Genomic DNA, 16,600 nt, shown 5'->3' on the forward strand with positions numbered 1-16,600 from the left:
TTCTGACAAAATATGGCCCACTGGAGAAGGGAATGGCAAACCATTTCAGTGTTCTTGCCTTGCGAACCCCATGAACAGTATGAAAAGGCAAAACGATAGGACACTGAAAGATGAACTCCCCAGGTCGGTAGGTGCCCAATATGCTACAGAAGTGGAGAGATAACTCCAGAAAGAATGACGAGACAGAGCCAAAGCAAAAATAATACCTGTTGGTAGTTGTGACTGGTGATGGAAGTAAAGTCTGATGCTGTAAAGAGCCATATTACATAGGAACCTGGAATGTTAGGTCCATGAATCAAGGCAAATTGGAAGTGGTCAAACAGCAGATGGCAAGAGTAAGCATTGACGTTTTAGGCATCAGTGAACTAAAATGGACTGGAATGGGTTAATTTAATTCGGATGACCATTATATCTACTACTGTGGGCAAGAATCCCTTAGAAGAAATGGAGTACCCATCACAGTCAATAAAAGAGTCCGAAATGCAGTACTTAGATGACAGAATTATCTCTATTTGTTTCCAAGGCAAACCTTTCAATATCACAGTAATCCAAGTCTATGCCCTGACTAGTAATCCTGAAGAAGCTGAAGTCGAATGGTTCTATGAAGACCTACAAGACCTTCTAGAACTAACACCCAAAAAATATGTCCTTTTCATTATAGGGGACTGGAGTGCAAAAGTAGGAGGTCAAGAAATACCTGGAGTAACAGGCAAATTTGGCCTTGGAGTACAGAATGAAGCAGGGCAAAGGCTAACAGAGTTTTGCCAAGAGAACACACTGGTCATAGCAAATACCCTCTTCAAACAGCACAAGAGAAGACTCTACACATGGACATCACCAGATGTCAACATTGAAATCAGATTGATTATATTCATTGCAGCCAAAGATGGAGAAGCTCTATACAGTCAGCGAAAACAAGACCGGAAGCTGACTGTAGCTCAGATCATGAACTCCTTATTGCCAAATTCAGACTTAATTTGAAGAAAATAGGAAAACCACTAGACCATTCAGGTATGACCTAAATCAAATCCCTTACAATTATACAGTGGAAGTGAAAAATAGATTCAAGGGATTAGATCTGATAGAGTGCCTAAAGAACTATGGATAGAGGTTCGTGACATTATACAAGAGGCAGTGATCAAGACCATTCCCAAGAAAAAGAAATGTAAAAAGACAAAATAGTTGTCTGAGTAGGCCTTGCAAATAGCTGAGAAAAGAAGAGAAGCTAAAGACAAAGGAGAAAGGGAAAGATATACCCATTTGAGTGTAGAGTTCCAAAGAATAGCAAGGAGAGATAAGAAAGCTTTCCTCAGTGATGAGTGCAAAGAAATAGAGGAAAACAATAGAATGGGAAAGACTAGAGATCTTTTCAAGAAAATTAGAGATACCAAGGGAACATTTCATGCAAAGATGGGCACAATAAAGGACAAAAATGGTATGGAACTAACAGAAGCAGAAGATATTAAGAAGAGGTGGCAAGAATACACAGAAGAACTATACAAAAAAGATCTTAATGACCCAGATAACCACAACGGTGTGATCACTCATCTAGAGCCAGACATCCTAGAATGTGAAGTCAGATGGGCCTTAGGAAGCATCACTATGAACAAAGCTAGTAGAGGTGATGGGATTCCAGTTGAGCTATTTCAAATCCTAAAAGGTGATGCTGTGAAAGTGCTGCACTCAATATGCCAGCAAATTTGGAAAACTCAGCAGTGGCCACAGGACTGGGAAAGGTCAGTTTTCTTTCCAATCCCAAAGAAAGGCCATGCCAAGGAGTGTTCAAACTACCACACAATTGCACTCATCTCACACGCTAGCAAACTAATGCTCAAAATTCTCCAAGCCAGGCTTCAACAGTATGTGAACCGTGAACTTCCAGATGTTCAAGCTGCTTTCAGAAAAAGCAGAGGAGCCAGAGATCAAATTGCCAACATCCACAGGATCATCAAAAAAAGCAAGAGAGTTCCAGAAAAACATCTATTTCTGCTTTATTGACTATTCCAAAGCCTTTGACTACATGGATCAAAATAAACCGTGGAAAATTCTGAAAGAGATGGGGATACCAGACCACCTGACCTGCCTCTTGAGAAACCTGTATGCAGGTCAGGAAGCAACAGTTAGAACTGGACATGGAACAACAGACTGGTTCCAAATAGGAAATGGAGTACGTCAAGGCTGTATATTGTCACCTTGCTTATTTAACTTATATGCAGAGTACATCATGAGAAACGCTGGACTGGAAGAAGCACAAGCTGGAATCAAGATTGCTGGGAGAAATATCAATAACTTCAGATATGCAGATGACACCACCCTTATGGCAGAAATTGAAGAAGAACTAAAGAGCCTCTTGATGAAAGTGAAAGAGGAGAGAAGAAGTTGGCTTAAAGCTCAACATTCAGAAAACTAAGACCATGGCACCTGGTCCCATCACTTCATGGCAAATAGATGGGGAAACAGTGGAAACAGTGGCAGACTTTATTTTTCTGGACTCCAAAATCATTGCAGATGGTGATTGCAGCAATGAAATTAAAAGATGCTTACTCCTTGGAAGGAAAGCTATGACCAACCTAGACAGCATATTAAAAAGCAGAGACATTACTTTGTCAACAAAGGTCCATCCAATCAAAGCTATGGTTTTTCCAGTGGTCATGTATGGATGTGAGAGTTGGACTGTGAAGAATGCTGAGCGCTGAAGAATTGATGCTTTCGAACTGTGGTGTGGGAGAAGACTCTTGAAAGTCCCTTGGACTGCAAGGAGATCCAACCAGTCCATCCTAAAGGAGATCAGACCTGGATGTTCATTGGCAGGACTGATGCTGAAGCTGAAACTCCAGTACCTTGGCCACCTGTTGCGAAGAGCTAACTCATTTGAAAAGACCCTGATTCTGGGAAAGATTGAGGGTAACAGGAGAAGGAGACAACAGAGGATGAGATGGTTGGATGGCATCACCGACTCAATGGACATGATTTTGGGTGAACTCCAGGAGTTGGTGATGGACAGGGAGCTGTGGCATGCTGCGGTTTCTGGAGTCGCAAAGAGTGAACATGACTGAGGGACTGAACTGAACTGATTGTACATTATGTCCCTAGTATACCTATTTATCTCATAACTGAAAGTTTGTATCTTTTGACTGCCTTCATCCAGTTCCCCCTCCTGTCACCCATTTCCTGCCTCTGGTAACCACAAATCTGATTTCCTTTCCTGATTTTGTTTGTTTATGAATATAATCAACCTCCAAATCTCTGTTAGTTCCTGTTACACAACATAGTGATTTGATATTTCTATACATTTCAAAGTGATCACCACAGTAAGTCTAGTTACCATGTCTCATCAAAGATATTACATAATTATTGACTACATTCCTCACACTATATGTTTAATACTTATGATTCATTTATTTTGCAATTGGTAGTTTGTGTCTCTGAATCTCCCTCACCTATTTCTTTCTCGCTACCCACTCTGGCAACCACCTGTTTGTTCTCTATAACAATTTCTGTTTTGTTGTGCTTTTTGGTTTCCACATATTAGTGAAATCATATGGTATTTTGCCTTTCTCTGATGTATTTCAGTTAGCATTATACCTGCCAGGTCCATCCATGTTGTTGCAAAAGGCAAGATTTCCATTTTTTTTGTGGCTGAGTTATGTTACATGTATATATACACTACATCTTCTTTATCAGTTCATCTACTGATGGGCACTTGGCTTGCTTCCATATTGTGGCTATTGTAAATATTGCTGCAATGAACATAGGGGTGCACATATCTTTTTAATTGGTGTTTTTCTCTTCAGATATATCCCAGAAATGGAATTTTTGATCATATAGTAGTTCCATGTTAAATTTTTTTTAGAATTGTTTCTTTCTCCATGGCTGAGCTGTGTCTTGATTACTGTGCACAGACTCTCTAGTTGCAGTGAGTGGGGGCTACTGTTTGTTGTGGTGCAAGGGCTTCTCGTTGTGCTGGTATCTCTGGTTGTGGAGCACAGGCCCGTGGCCTGTGGGCTTCAGTAGGTGCAGCACATGGGCTTTAAAGTGTGGGGTCAGTGGTTGTGGCGCACAGGCTTGGTTGTCCCGTGGTATGTGGTGTCTTCCTGCACTAGGGATCAAACTGTGCCCCCTGCATTGGCAGGCAGATCCTTAACCACTGCACCAACAGGGAAGTCCCCTGTTTCAAATTTTTGGAGGAATTTCCATAACATTTTCTATACTGGCTGTACCAATTTATATTCCCATCAACAGTGCATGAAGGTTTTCTTTTCTCCACATTCCTGTTTCTTCTTTTCAGTTTATCTGGCTTCTTGGAAATAATTTTTTTTTTTTTAATATTTTGTTCTTTGAATATACAAGTCTGTCTTTCTCTTTCTATTCCTCCATCTGTTTTTTGTTTACTTTTGCTCACACTTTACTTTCCATGTAAAGAAAGTAGCTATTAAACAGTTCTAAAACTTTTAGTGTCTGGAGTTAAAAAAAATGTGTCAGAAGACTACTTTCCACATTCTCCCAAATTGCATATTTCTGAAGTTTCAGTACCAGCAAATCTGACCCTTAACATATTCCTCCTGCTGTCCAGTCAGCTGACTTTGTCACAGCAAGGAGCCTGTGAGCCTTGAAGATGCAAATCTATACTGAGGCAGTAGTTTAGTGGTTATTAGGCAAACCTGGCTGAGGATTGCTAAAGAGAGAAACACATCCACCACCCTGTCTCCTTGTTTGTCTTGGGTGACTCGTTGCCCCCTGCTGGTTAAATCAATAACGTTTACTCCCTTGCACATCTCAAAGCACTGCAGTCTTTGAGTCCAAGGCATTGGAACCACATATGAAAATCCAGTGCAACCATATGCCTTTAAATTCAAGCAGATCCAACAAAGATTTCTATCCAAAGCTAGAAAGATCCTGCTCAGCTTGCATATGTGAAGTTTACATTGCTACCAAAGAACTCCCAACCCCTCTATACCACTTTGCTGTTGAAGTTCTTCCCATCTAACTCTTCTTCTTTCTGTATCCTCTGTTTACCTTTGTGAGATCTTCTGGTACCCTGATGTTCACAGGCTCATGACCAGAACTTCTCTGGGTTTTCTTGTGATCACCCAGTTCTATAGATAACAGAATTTTCCACTAGACCCTGGAATTCCATATTCTTTTCCTTTTGATTTCTTGAAGTGTCTCACTTAAGGATTTGTCTTTGACACCTGAGAAGCCAGGCCTCATATAGATCCTGGAGGGGGGTCCTCATTCGAGCATCAGCACTGCCCATGCTGTGACCTGCAGAGGCAAGCTGTGGCGTGTCCCTAGAGGTCTGTAGTTGCTGAGTGATGGGTGAGCCTTGTCTTTTTCTCGTTCACTTCCATTTGATGGGAGAATTTCTTTTTAAATAAAAGCTTTCAGGTCACATTGGTATCTTCCTAGTTTTCTACAAGTTAGTATATAACTTACAGTTTGGGCTCTAGTCAGTTGTAAATAGATGAGCCTTAGACAGGTTTTTGACAGTGCTCTGATAGAACACTGACAGGACAGTCATTCAGCCCTTTGCCTTGTTTCCAGGCGTTGGTGACCAACACTGAATACACCCTTCTGTGCTCACATGTGGAAACAGTGCATGACTGTTTTTCTGGGCCCCCAAATCACTGCAGGTGGTGACTGCAGCCATGAAATTAAAAGACGCATACTGCTTGGAAGGAAAGTTATGACCAACCTAGACAGCATATTAAAAAGCAGAGACATTACTTTGACAACAAAGGTCCGCCTAGTCAAGGCTATGGTTTTTCCAGTGGGGATGTGAGAGTTGGACTATAAAGAAAGCTGAGCGCAGAAGAATTGATGCTTTTGAACTATGGTGTTGGAGAAGACTCTTAAGAGTCCCTTGGACTGCAAGGAGATCCAACCAGTCCATCCTGAAGGAGTTCAGTCCTGGGTGTTCATTGGAAGGACTGATGTTGAAGCTGAAACTCCAGTTCTTTGGCCACCTGATGTGAAGAGCTGACTCATTGGAAAATGAGTCCTGATGCTGGGAAAGATTGAGGGCAGGAGGAGAAGGGGACGACAGAGGATGAGATGGTTGGATGCCATCACCGACTCAATGGACATGGGTTTGGATGGACTCCGGGAGTTGGTGATGGACAGGGAGGCCTGGCGTGCTGTGGTTCATGGGGTCGCAAAGAATCAGACACAACTTAGCGACTGAACTGAACTGAACTGAAGTTTTAAAAATTGGTTTTTATGTGATCTGTTTTTTACTTGAATATATTTTATTATTTTGGCTTCGCTGGTGGCTCAGACAGTAAATAATCCATGTGAGCAAGGAGAGAGGTGTGAGAGAGGAGACTGAGAGGGGATTTTGGTCCTAATGGAGTAGTGTGGGCGGGGCTGGTGTGGTGAGATAAGGGTGAGAGGAAGAACTGTAGTCACACTGCAATAGATCATAATAGGTGTATGGTAAATATTTTTATAAACTAAATTGGGTTGGATTGGTTTTGGTAATACAATTCTGGATTTGGCTATGATGTGAGTGATGGAAAGGAAGAGAGAGCTCTTTTCAAGAGGGTCACCTGGAAAGGCTGCTCTGAGAAGATGTTTGAGCCAAGACTTGAAAAATGGGAAGGAGTGAACCATGTGAAGTTCTGGTGGAATATTAAGGAAGAAGGAACAGCAAGGGTAAACACCCCAAGGCAGAAATGAATTTGTCAAGTTAGAGATAGCAAGAAAGCCCCTGTGGCTGAAGCAAAGTGAATGGGTAAGCCTGAGTCATGGAAGGAGATAAGCTAAAGGAAGAGTCAGCCAGACAGTTTAGGGCCTTGAGGACTGAGGTGAGGGATTTAAGTTTTATTCTAAGGTGAAGGAGATTGCTTTGAGTAAGTGCCTTATGCTAAAGTTCCTAGAAGTACAATTGTTCTTTCCTAAAGAGCACTTTTAAGCTGTCTTTGGAACATTTCCCCCAGTGGGACTGCCTCTGTAACATTACAATTAAATCAGTGGGGATAGGTTTTTTAATATATATAATTATATACAATCTCTATGTATATATGTCTTTCTGTGTCTATCTATCTATATATATATATCTATCCATCTATCTGGAAAGAAAGAATAAATTAAAATAAGTTATGCCTTAGACTGTTTTGATTTGCAATAGATGTGATACATCTGTATTTCCATTCTACTTATTCTTATTTTCAGAATTAAGAAAATTTCAAATCTGGAGAATCTAAAGAGCTTAGATGTCTTGGACCTTCATGGAAATCAGGTATTGTTAAAGCCCTTTGTAACTTACTTTTTTGAAAAAGCTCTAGGAAATTTGGCATAGAACTTTTAATAATTATACTTGTGTTCAATTTTTCCAGAGTTACTTTACTGATTCACTGAAATTAGCTGTGGTATTAAGGTAGTAAGTCTACTTACATAAATTTCTCAACAGCAAATGACAGATAAGACATAAAACATTTAGAATTCTTATAGTTATGCCTATTTTGTTTCTTATTTAGTCTTTTATTAACTTAATAGCCAACCCCAAACCAAGAACTAAAATATTACTATTGATTTTCTTCTACCTAAGTATTCCTTCTTTATTCCAAGTTACCACTATTCTGGATTTCACATTTATCTTTCCTTTGTGGGTATTTTTACTTGGTTTTATCATATATACATGTGTCTAAATAATATATTGTTTAGTAGTATTGTCTTTTAACTTTAAAAAGGTGTCACACTATATATTGTCATCTAATGTTTGCTTTTTTGATACAGCATTATATTACTGAGATTTATTTATTTTGATTATGTAGTTGTAGTTTATGTTTATTGTTATATGTTCCATGGTTTGATTATATAAAAACATTTTTCTCCATTTTATTATTGATAGACATTTGGATTGATTCCTTTTTGTTTGCTTGTCTTTTTGTTTTGTTTCCTACTCGGATAGCGCTTCTAAGAACATTCTTATATATGTTTCTCCCATACATTATATTATTCTAGGGTATATTCCTAGGAGTGGAACTGATGGGTCATAGGTTATTTAAGTGTCTAACTTTAAAAGATAATGCCAAATTGTTTTCCAAGGTGATTGTACCAGTTTATACTCCCACCGGTAACACATAATAGATCCTGTTGTTTCATATCTTTTTCAACATTTGGAATTGTCATACTTCTTAATTTTTGCCAATTGAATTGATGTAAAGGGGTGGCCTCTCGTAGTCTGGATTTATGTTTCCCTGATTACTACATAACCTGGGATCATTATCCTTTTTGATCAGTTTATCTACCCATATATTTGTCTGTCTTAATTTGTGTCTGGTTTGTTATGTTCCCCTGCTTATTTTCTCTCTCAGAGCATCTTGGCTGTTTTTTTAACCCCTAGCTCTTATATTTAAATTTTAGTCTTTTCAATATGAATACTTATTTCTAAATAACTACATGAGCTACATACTCATGCTGAAGGTAAAACCTCTCCTGATGTGGCAAGTGTACATTGTGGGATGGTCTGGGAGTCCCTGCCTGTTGAGAACAAGGTTTTCCACTTGCAGTTGGTCAGACATCAATCTCAGTGTAATCTCTCTGGGTGCTCTAATAGCTGTTAGTCCCAAGCGTTTTGTTGAAAACCAAATGTTATTAATAAAACCATGATAGGTCTGGATAGGCTGCATCAGCTAACGGCTGGGGTCAGCTAGCTAGCTGATATCCCAACTCCATCTGTTTGTCTGCCTATATGTGCACACAGAGGGAGAACCGTTGATGGCCTAGGAACTGTCCAGTCCTGCAGGCTGGTTAGTGTCTTTTTAGTAGAGAGAAAGTTAGCCTGTTATTAATAGTTAGATGTTGGTAGAAGGGGAAGAAGAATTAAAGTGTTTGTCAGTAAGAGAATATCATATACAAAAGCACTGAGACTAAAAATAACATGATAAGTATTTTTTTAACTGCTAGAGAATTCAGCACATGTTGGGGGATGGTGAGAGATGAGGCAAGAGAGGTAGATATAAGGCCAGATTGTGGAGGGCTTTATAAGCAGTACTCAGAAATTGCTATCTTGTCTTTATTTAGGCTACTATTTTAAATATTGTTCATAAGTATAAGTGAAACATTTTATGGTAGCAATATTTTTCCTGAGTTGTTTTTTTTTAATTTTCATTTATTTTTATTAGTTGGAGGCTAATTACTTTACGATATTACAGTGGTTTTTTCCATACATTGACGTGAATCGGCCATGGATTTACATGTGTTCCCCATCCCGATCCCCCTCCCATCTCCCTCCCCATCCGATCCCTCTGGGTCTTCCCAGTGCACTAGCCCTGAGCACCCGTCTCATGCATCCAACCTGGGCTGGTGATCTGTTTCACCCTTGATAGTATACTTGTTTCAATGCTATTCTCTCAGAACATCCCACCCTCGCCTTCTCCCATAGAGTCCAAAAGTCTGTTCTGTACATCTGTGTCTCTTTTTCTGTTTTGCATATAGGGTTATCATTACCATCTTTTAAAATTCCATATATATGTGTTAGTATACTGTATCGGTCTTTATCTTTCTGGCTTACTTCACTCTGTATAATGGGCTCCAGTTTCATCCATCTCATTAGAACTGATTCAAATGAATTCTTTTTAATGGGTGAGTAATATTCCGTGGTGTATATGTACCATACCTTCCTTATCCATTTGTCTGCTGATGGGCATCTAGGTTGCTTCCATGTCCTGGCTATTATAAACAGTGCTGCAATGAACATTGGGGTGCATGTGTCTCTTTCAGATCTAGTTTCCATATAAGCATTTATGTGTTTTTCATATTATAATATACTTTTAAGAATTCATGGGCATTACCCAAAATCTCTAAGAGCAACTGGTAAATGAATAACATATCACTTGATCTATATATCTTGTATAGGGATTATTTACCAACATTATGTTGATTAAAAATGCTCTATTCCATATTAACTGACCTATATTATGTGTTCTATAATTCCAGCATATGTTTGTGATAGTCTGTGTATTAAGATTAATTATTTATACCACACAAATTATTTCTCAAGATTCTGTGAATACAAGAAAGAAATTTTAAGTGAAAATCTTAGTCTTGTTTCAAATATTTAAACCCAATAAGCAAAAATCTGGAGTATTTCAAAGCAAAGATAGTCTTGGTGACTAAAAAGTCAGGAGATACACTACTCAAGTTGAAACAATGTGCAACTCTAAAAAAATAGCATCAGATAGTTTAAAAACTAAAAGAATATTAAGTGAATATTTTTTATAGTTTGAATTTACTTCCATTGGAAATAATAATGATACATGGTATACTTTGTAAAATGAAATGTAATTGGTTTTTTGATGTGAAAACATTGGGAGGATTAGTAATAGTGTTCAAGAAACAGATTGGGGAATGGAAAGAGAGGGGAGGTGAAACTGGAGGTAGAGAACAGTTGAGAGACTAATTCAATAATCCTTGTGAGAAGTGATGACAACTTAAAGTAATAACAATAGGGTTGTAACAAAGGGGCAGTTGGATAAATGTTAAAAACATTAAGATTTAGCAACTGATTGTATGTGAGTAGTAGAGAACACAGAGGAATATGGGAGACTGATTCTTAATTTACAGCCTAGATTTTTTTCTCTTTGTCCAGCAGAAAATGTTCTGTTGAATGCTTGCTTTAACATGGCCACAAATGTGCTTCAAGAAGAATCTGTTCTTTCAGTGACATCTTTTCCTTCAGGGAGAGCTTGCCCTTTCTGTTATTGCTCGCCTGAAAGCAGACATCTTTCTTTTCAGTGTTGTTTAATAGGAAGGTCGTCTTTATCCAGATAGAGCAATCTGGGTCACTCTTATACAATACAAAAGACTGGAGGATCCAGCTTTCCTAGATATATTAAGATGCTTTCCTGTCTACCTTAAGACCCTTTCTGATCAGTGTGACCTAAGGTTAGGCTTTTGAACATTCCTGTCATCTCTTCTTCTGGCTGTGGAATTTATTAACTGATCAAGAACTCTGCTCTCACTATACACCACCTTTTGTTTGAAGATTCTGTCATTAGCTCTATTCCTGTGACTTTGTTCATGCCTGCAACAGAGTAACAGATTTTATTCTGTCAGAACTGTTGCACCCAATTCTGCCATGTCTGTTCGCAAACCAAGAAACTGAACAATATCCCCAGTGATTTTTTTTAAATTACAGATTAATACCTATATATGAATTAACAACATTTCTTTTCAGAGTCACCAAACTAAAAAAGGACTCTAAAATGTAGGCGTCCTAATTGTAAGTCCCACCAGGACCAAATGAAATTGGAGAAAGGTAGTTTTCTAAAAGAAGTGCTCCAGGATTATTAGCAGAAGGGGGAAGACATCATAGACAGGTCATGTGCCCCTTCATTCTGTGTATTTATCTTTCTTCAGTTCAGAGAGGTTTTATATATATAAAATATATACATGTATATATTTACATATTGCTTTTTCATATACCTATCTCTATTTTTTTTTTAGTATTTTAGTAGAATTTCTCAAGCTTATGTTGATATTTCTGATTTCCTATAGTGTCCATTTTGCTTTTGTTGATTCTATACATTTTAAATTCTATCACCTATTTAGTTTTGAAATGTCATTTTCTGTCATCTGCAAATACTCATAACCTTGTTTTTTTCTTTTACAGATTTTCATTTTATTATTAGTTAAATCAAAAATCTCAGTGCAAATTTTAAAGCATGGTCATAGTTTATCTTTTATATTATTAAATTTGCGATAAATATACTTACATTTCTCTTCTTGAATCTAGACGAAATCTAGATGGTATTTCTTGAATGTAAGAGAAGGGCTTAATAATATCATAGAAAATGTATTTTAAGTCTTTAAAAAGGCCATTTTAGCCAATATCTGCTTTGAAATGTTAAATAGAAATGTTCAAATAATATTGTGATGGCAATACAGATGAGAAAATTAATCTCCAGTGACCATGAAATTTATTTATTTTAATGTCCAGAAAAAAAGTGTTATGTATAACTCAATATTACTTAAGTCCATTAGATTAAAAGGTTGATGAAGCCCTCCCAAGGAGGGCTTCTGGGTCATGTAGAAACACACCCTGTTTTGTGTTGTTCTTGCTGTATTACAATAGTGGGGCTTAAAGTCATGCTGCGCTCTCATCACTTCATGGGCCATACCCTTTAGCTTACCCTTACTTGTGCCACTCAGATCCCTCTGCTGCAGTTGAGTGCTTACGCACATGTGTATCGTTTATAATTCAAGTCTTCTTGCTCTAAACAGCCGGCGTCCACCATGTTGTACCCTGACTCACCACTGTCTGTCTCCTCTCAAGCAGTTTCAGTAATAAAGAATATCCATCCTCATCCTCTCCTGGGGTTCCTAGTCCCTTTTCCCTTCAGACTCTTGACTGCTTTCAGGATCCTGCAGTATAAATGGAGTATGAACAGGGAGAACTTGGTCTCATTTCTTTTCTTTGTCTTTTCTCTCAGAGGGTGGTCTTGTTTGGTCAAAACATTGTGAGCTCATGCCTTAGGCTCACAGTTTCTATTTTGTAGCTAGTATGTATATTTATCTTCACCTTCATGGGAACCTGGCTCAGTGCTGAGCAGTTCAGTTCAGTTCGGTTCAGTCACTCAGCCATGTCCGACTCTTTGTGACCCCATGAACGGCAGGACACCAGGCCTCCCTGTCCATCACCAACTCCTGGAATTTATTCAAACTCATGTCCACTGAGTTGGTGATGCCATCCAACCATCTCATCCTTTGTCGTCCTCTTCTCCTCCTGCCTTCAATCTTTCCCAGCATCAGGGTCTTTTCCAATGAGTCAGCTCTTCACATCAGGTGGCCAAAGTATTGGAATTTCATCTCCAATATCAGTCCTTTCAATGAACACTCAGGACTGATCTCCTTTAGGATGGACTGGTTGGGTCTCCATGCAGTCCAAGGGACTCTCAAGAGTCTTCTCTAACACTACAGTTCAAAAGCACCAATTCTTAGGCACTCAGCTTTCTTTATAGTCCAACTCTCACATCCATACATGACCACTGGAAAAGCCATAGCTTTGACTAGGCAGACTTTTGTTGGCAAAGTAATGTTTCTGCTTTTTAATATGCTGTCTAGGTTGGTCATAACTTTTCTTCCAAGGAGCAAGCGTCTTTTAATTTCATGGCTGCAATCACCATCTGCAGTGATTTTGGAACCCAAGGAAATGAAGTCTGCCACTGTTTCCACTGTCTTCCCACCTATTTGCCATGAAGTGATGGGACCAGGTGCCATGATCTTAGTTTTCTGAATATTGAGTTTTAAGCCAACTTTTTCACTCTTCTCTTATCACTTTCATCAAGAGGTTCTTTAGTTCTTCACTTTCTACCATAAGGGTAGTGTCATCTGCATATCTGAGGCTATTGATATTTCTCCTGGAAATCTTGACTGCACCTTGTGCTTCATCCAGCCCAGCATTTCTCATGATGTACTCTGCATATAAGTTAAATAAGCAGGGTGACAATATACAGCCTTGACGTACTCCTTTTCCTATTTGGAACCAGTCTGTTGTTCCATGTCCAGCTGTAACTGTTGCTTGGAGATGCCCAAACAAGTACTTATTGATTATTTGGTAAAATATACTTCAAATAATTACCATGGTCAAATTACCAGATGTCTTCCTTTAGTTAATTTTCACAAATTAAGTAACTTCATAATATCTATAGCAGAGGAAACAGGAAATAGATTTTGAAATGTCTTCATATAAATATGTTTGTTGCTGAATCCAATGACTGGGTCTTTTATTTTTATAGCATGCACCTTTGATATTTATGCCTGCTAATCATCCCTGCCTCATTTTTTTAACAGATTACCAAAATTGAAAATGTCAATCATTTGTGTGATTTGAGAGTTTTAAATCTTGCCAGGAACTTTTTAAGTCACGTTGATAATCTTAATGGGCTGGATTCACTAACTGAGCTTAACCTGCGACACAATCAAATTACTTTTGTGGTGAGTATTAAAATGGAATCAATATGTGATTTCTGGCCTTTATTTTAAGGCAATGAAATAAATGTTATAGCATTGCTTTCTGTAAAGTAAGAATCTAAGGTAATTTAGTTTTTTCTGAATTTAAATTGTGGATACAGTTGTTAAGCTTTATAATATTATGGTTTGGGAAATGGTATGTTATTTTCCATTCTAAAAGATAAATGTAAAATTAGGTGCAGAAGTGTTATCAGTAAATGAATCAGCTAGGGGTAAATGAATTTTGAATCCTTTTCTGTGTTGTTATACAAATAGAATTAATAAGAAAGATGGTTACTGGTGACTGAAAGTTGGCAAATTGTTGCACAGAGAGGAAAAAGACACAGAGTGGAGAGATTGAGGACTTTGAAGACATACATAAATACCATGTTCTTTGCAGCTTTTCAAAGGCAGCTTTGTATGGAGGAAAGAGCACTGTTGCACAGGACATCAGAGGCCTAGCGCCGATCTGCTTCATCTCTCATTAATTGTGTAGTAGTGTAGTGTTAGTTGCTCAGCTGTGTCCACCTCTTTGCTACCCCACGTCCTGTAGACTGCCAGGCTCCTCTGTCCATTGGATTCTCCAGGCAAGAATACTGGAGTGGATTGCCAATCCCTTCTCCAGAGGATCTTCCTGACCCGGAAATTGAACCTGGGTCTCCTGTATTGCAGGCAGATTCTTTACCATCTGAGTTATGGGGAAGATCCCATAACTGTGTGCCCTTGGGTAAGTCACTCACCTGTGAGCTTCAGTTTACTTTTCTCTAAAATGAGGACATTGGGCTGGATCATCTCTGGAGTCCTTTTTGGTTTGCTGACTCTGAAAAAAGATATAAATATGATAGAAAGCTGGCGTGTGAGCAGGAGGAAAAGAGCTGGCATCATGAAGCTGCTCTGAAACTCTGAGGATGAGCTTCATTAGAGTTGTAGTTTTACTCATGTTTCACAGCTAAATAACTGCTTAATGCTCAGGTATGTTGAACTTGCATATGTGAAGAGCTCTAGAAATAAGACTTTCAGTTATATGACATGATATAGGCCAAGAAGACATCTAAGGCTTTATAAAAACACTATTTGTTTTTTAACAAGTTTCCTTTGTTTATACGCACCAGAGAAACTGCATTAGATTTTCTCTGGATGTCACTTAAGCACTCTTAAAGGCACAATCTGATGCTTAACTTTTTCAAGACATTGAGTTCCTTGGTTGGTTGGTTTAGTCGCTAAGTTGTGTCTGACTTTTGCAACCCCATGGACTGTAGCCTGCCAGTCTCCTCTGTCCATGGTATTATCCAGGCAAGAAGACTAGACTGGGTTGCCATTTCCTTCTTCAGGGAATCTTCCTAACCCAGGGATCAAACCCAGATCTCCTGCATTGCAGGCAGATCTTTTACCAACTGAGCTATGAGGGAAGCCCATTAGTAAGTAAGTAAGCCCATTGAGTTCCTTAGTAAATAATTACATATACTTAAGTTGTACACATGAAAAAGTTGGAGGACAGTTGATACCTTGTCTCTTGGCCTCACTGTACAGATTGGTTTCATTTTCAAGTTTCCCCAGAAAATCTGAGCCAAGTAATGCTTATATTTTCTAGGAGGTTGGGATAATTTCAAAACTTTTTCTAAGACATGGATTTATCCCAGAACCTTTAAATTCTGCCAGCCTTTCCCCATATTGGATTTAAATATTGGAAATGGCTTGTTTATTTTAAGAGACATCCATATTGAGTTAATCTGTTACATTGCTGTCTCGAGGAACTGTTCAGGCTGGACTTAATCCGTCCTCAGGACATTGAGTATGATAAGAATCCAAACCCTTCAGTAGAGTGGGGTACAGAAATCCGTTGGCCTTAGCATATGCCTGTCTACCATTTGTCCTTCATTTGGAAAATGTGTAATACACATCCAGGAAATTGCTTAATGAATTTCCCACTGAGTACCTAATCATTACTGTTATAGATTAGGCAGAAGTAAGCATCTTATGGAAAAGAAAATTGTTTTAATTTCTAAAAGTGAATAAGGTTTTTAAGTATTATGTATATGGTATAAGCATCATGTATATTAATTTATTGGATACTGTGAGTGTATGTGTAAGAATAAATAAACTGTTCCAACTCTGTTTCTTTTCTGAAGCATTCTTTTCCTGAAGACCCAAGAGACGTTAAATCTCAGGATTCCTTTTTTTTTTCCCCTTTCTCTTTCCTGGTGGCTCAGAGGTTAAAGTGTCTGCCTGCAATGTGGGAAACCCAGTTCGATCCCTGGGTTGGGAAGATCCTCTGGAGAAGGAAGTGGCAACCCACTCCAGTATTCTTGCCTGAAGAATCCCATGGAGGGAGGAGCCTGGTAGGCTACAGTCCACAGGGTCACAAAGAGTCGGACACCACTGAGTGACTTCACTTTCACTTTTTTTTTAAACTACCTCTTCTTTTCTCCAGGGTCAGTTGTCACATTATCACTTTATTCTTTTTGCTATTTTTCCTCATGGTTTTTATTTTCCTCAGTGTCTGGTAATTCTTTTTTTTTTTTTTTTTATTAGCTGGAGGCTAATTACTTCACAACATTTCAGTGGATTTTGTCATACATTGACATGAATCAGCCATAGAGTTACACGTATTCCCCATCCCGATGCCCCCTCCCACCTCCCTCTC

General features: G+C 38.6%; 1 protein-coding gene across 5 annotated transcripts in view; it reads left to right on the forward strand.

The window, feature by feature from the left end:
- Positions 1-16,600, forward strand: part of LRRC49 (leucine rich repeat containing 49) — a 162,126-nt gene that overhangs the window by 11,287 nt on the left and 134,239 nt on the right. For all 5 annotated transcript variants that reach the window (XM_065940603.1, XM_065940604.1, XM_065940605.1 and 2 more), the window contains 2 exons: positions 7,174-7,240; positions 13,798-13,941. In XM_065940603.1, coding sequence (XP_065796675.1) covers positions 7,174-7,240; positions 13,798-13,941 — 211 coding nt within the window. The remainder of the gene's footprint in view (positions 1-7,173; positions 7,241-13,797; positions 13,942-16,600) is intronic.

This window comes from Muntiacus reevesi, chromosome 7, assembly GCF_963930625.1.
Source record: "Muntiacus reevesi chromosome 7, mMunRee1.1, whole genome shotgun sequence".
In the NCBI taxonomy this organism is placed as follows: Eukaryota; Metazoa; Chordata; class Mammalia; order Artiodactyla; family Cervidae; genus Muntiacus; species Muntiacus reevesi.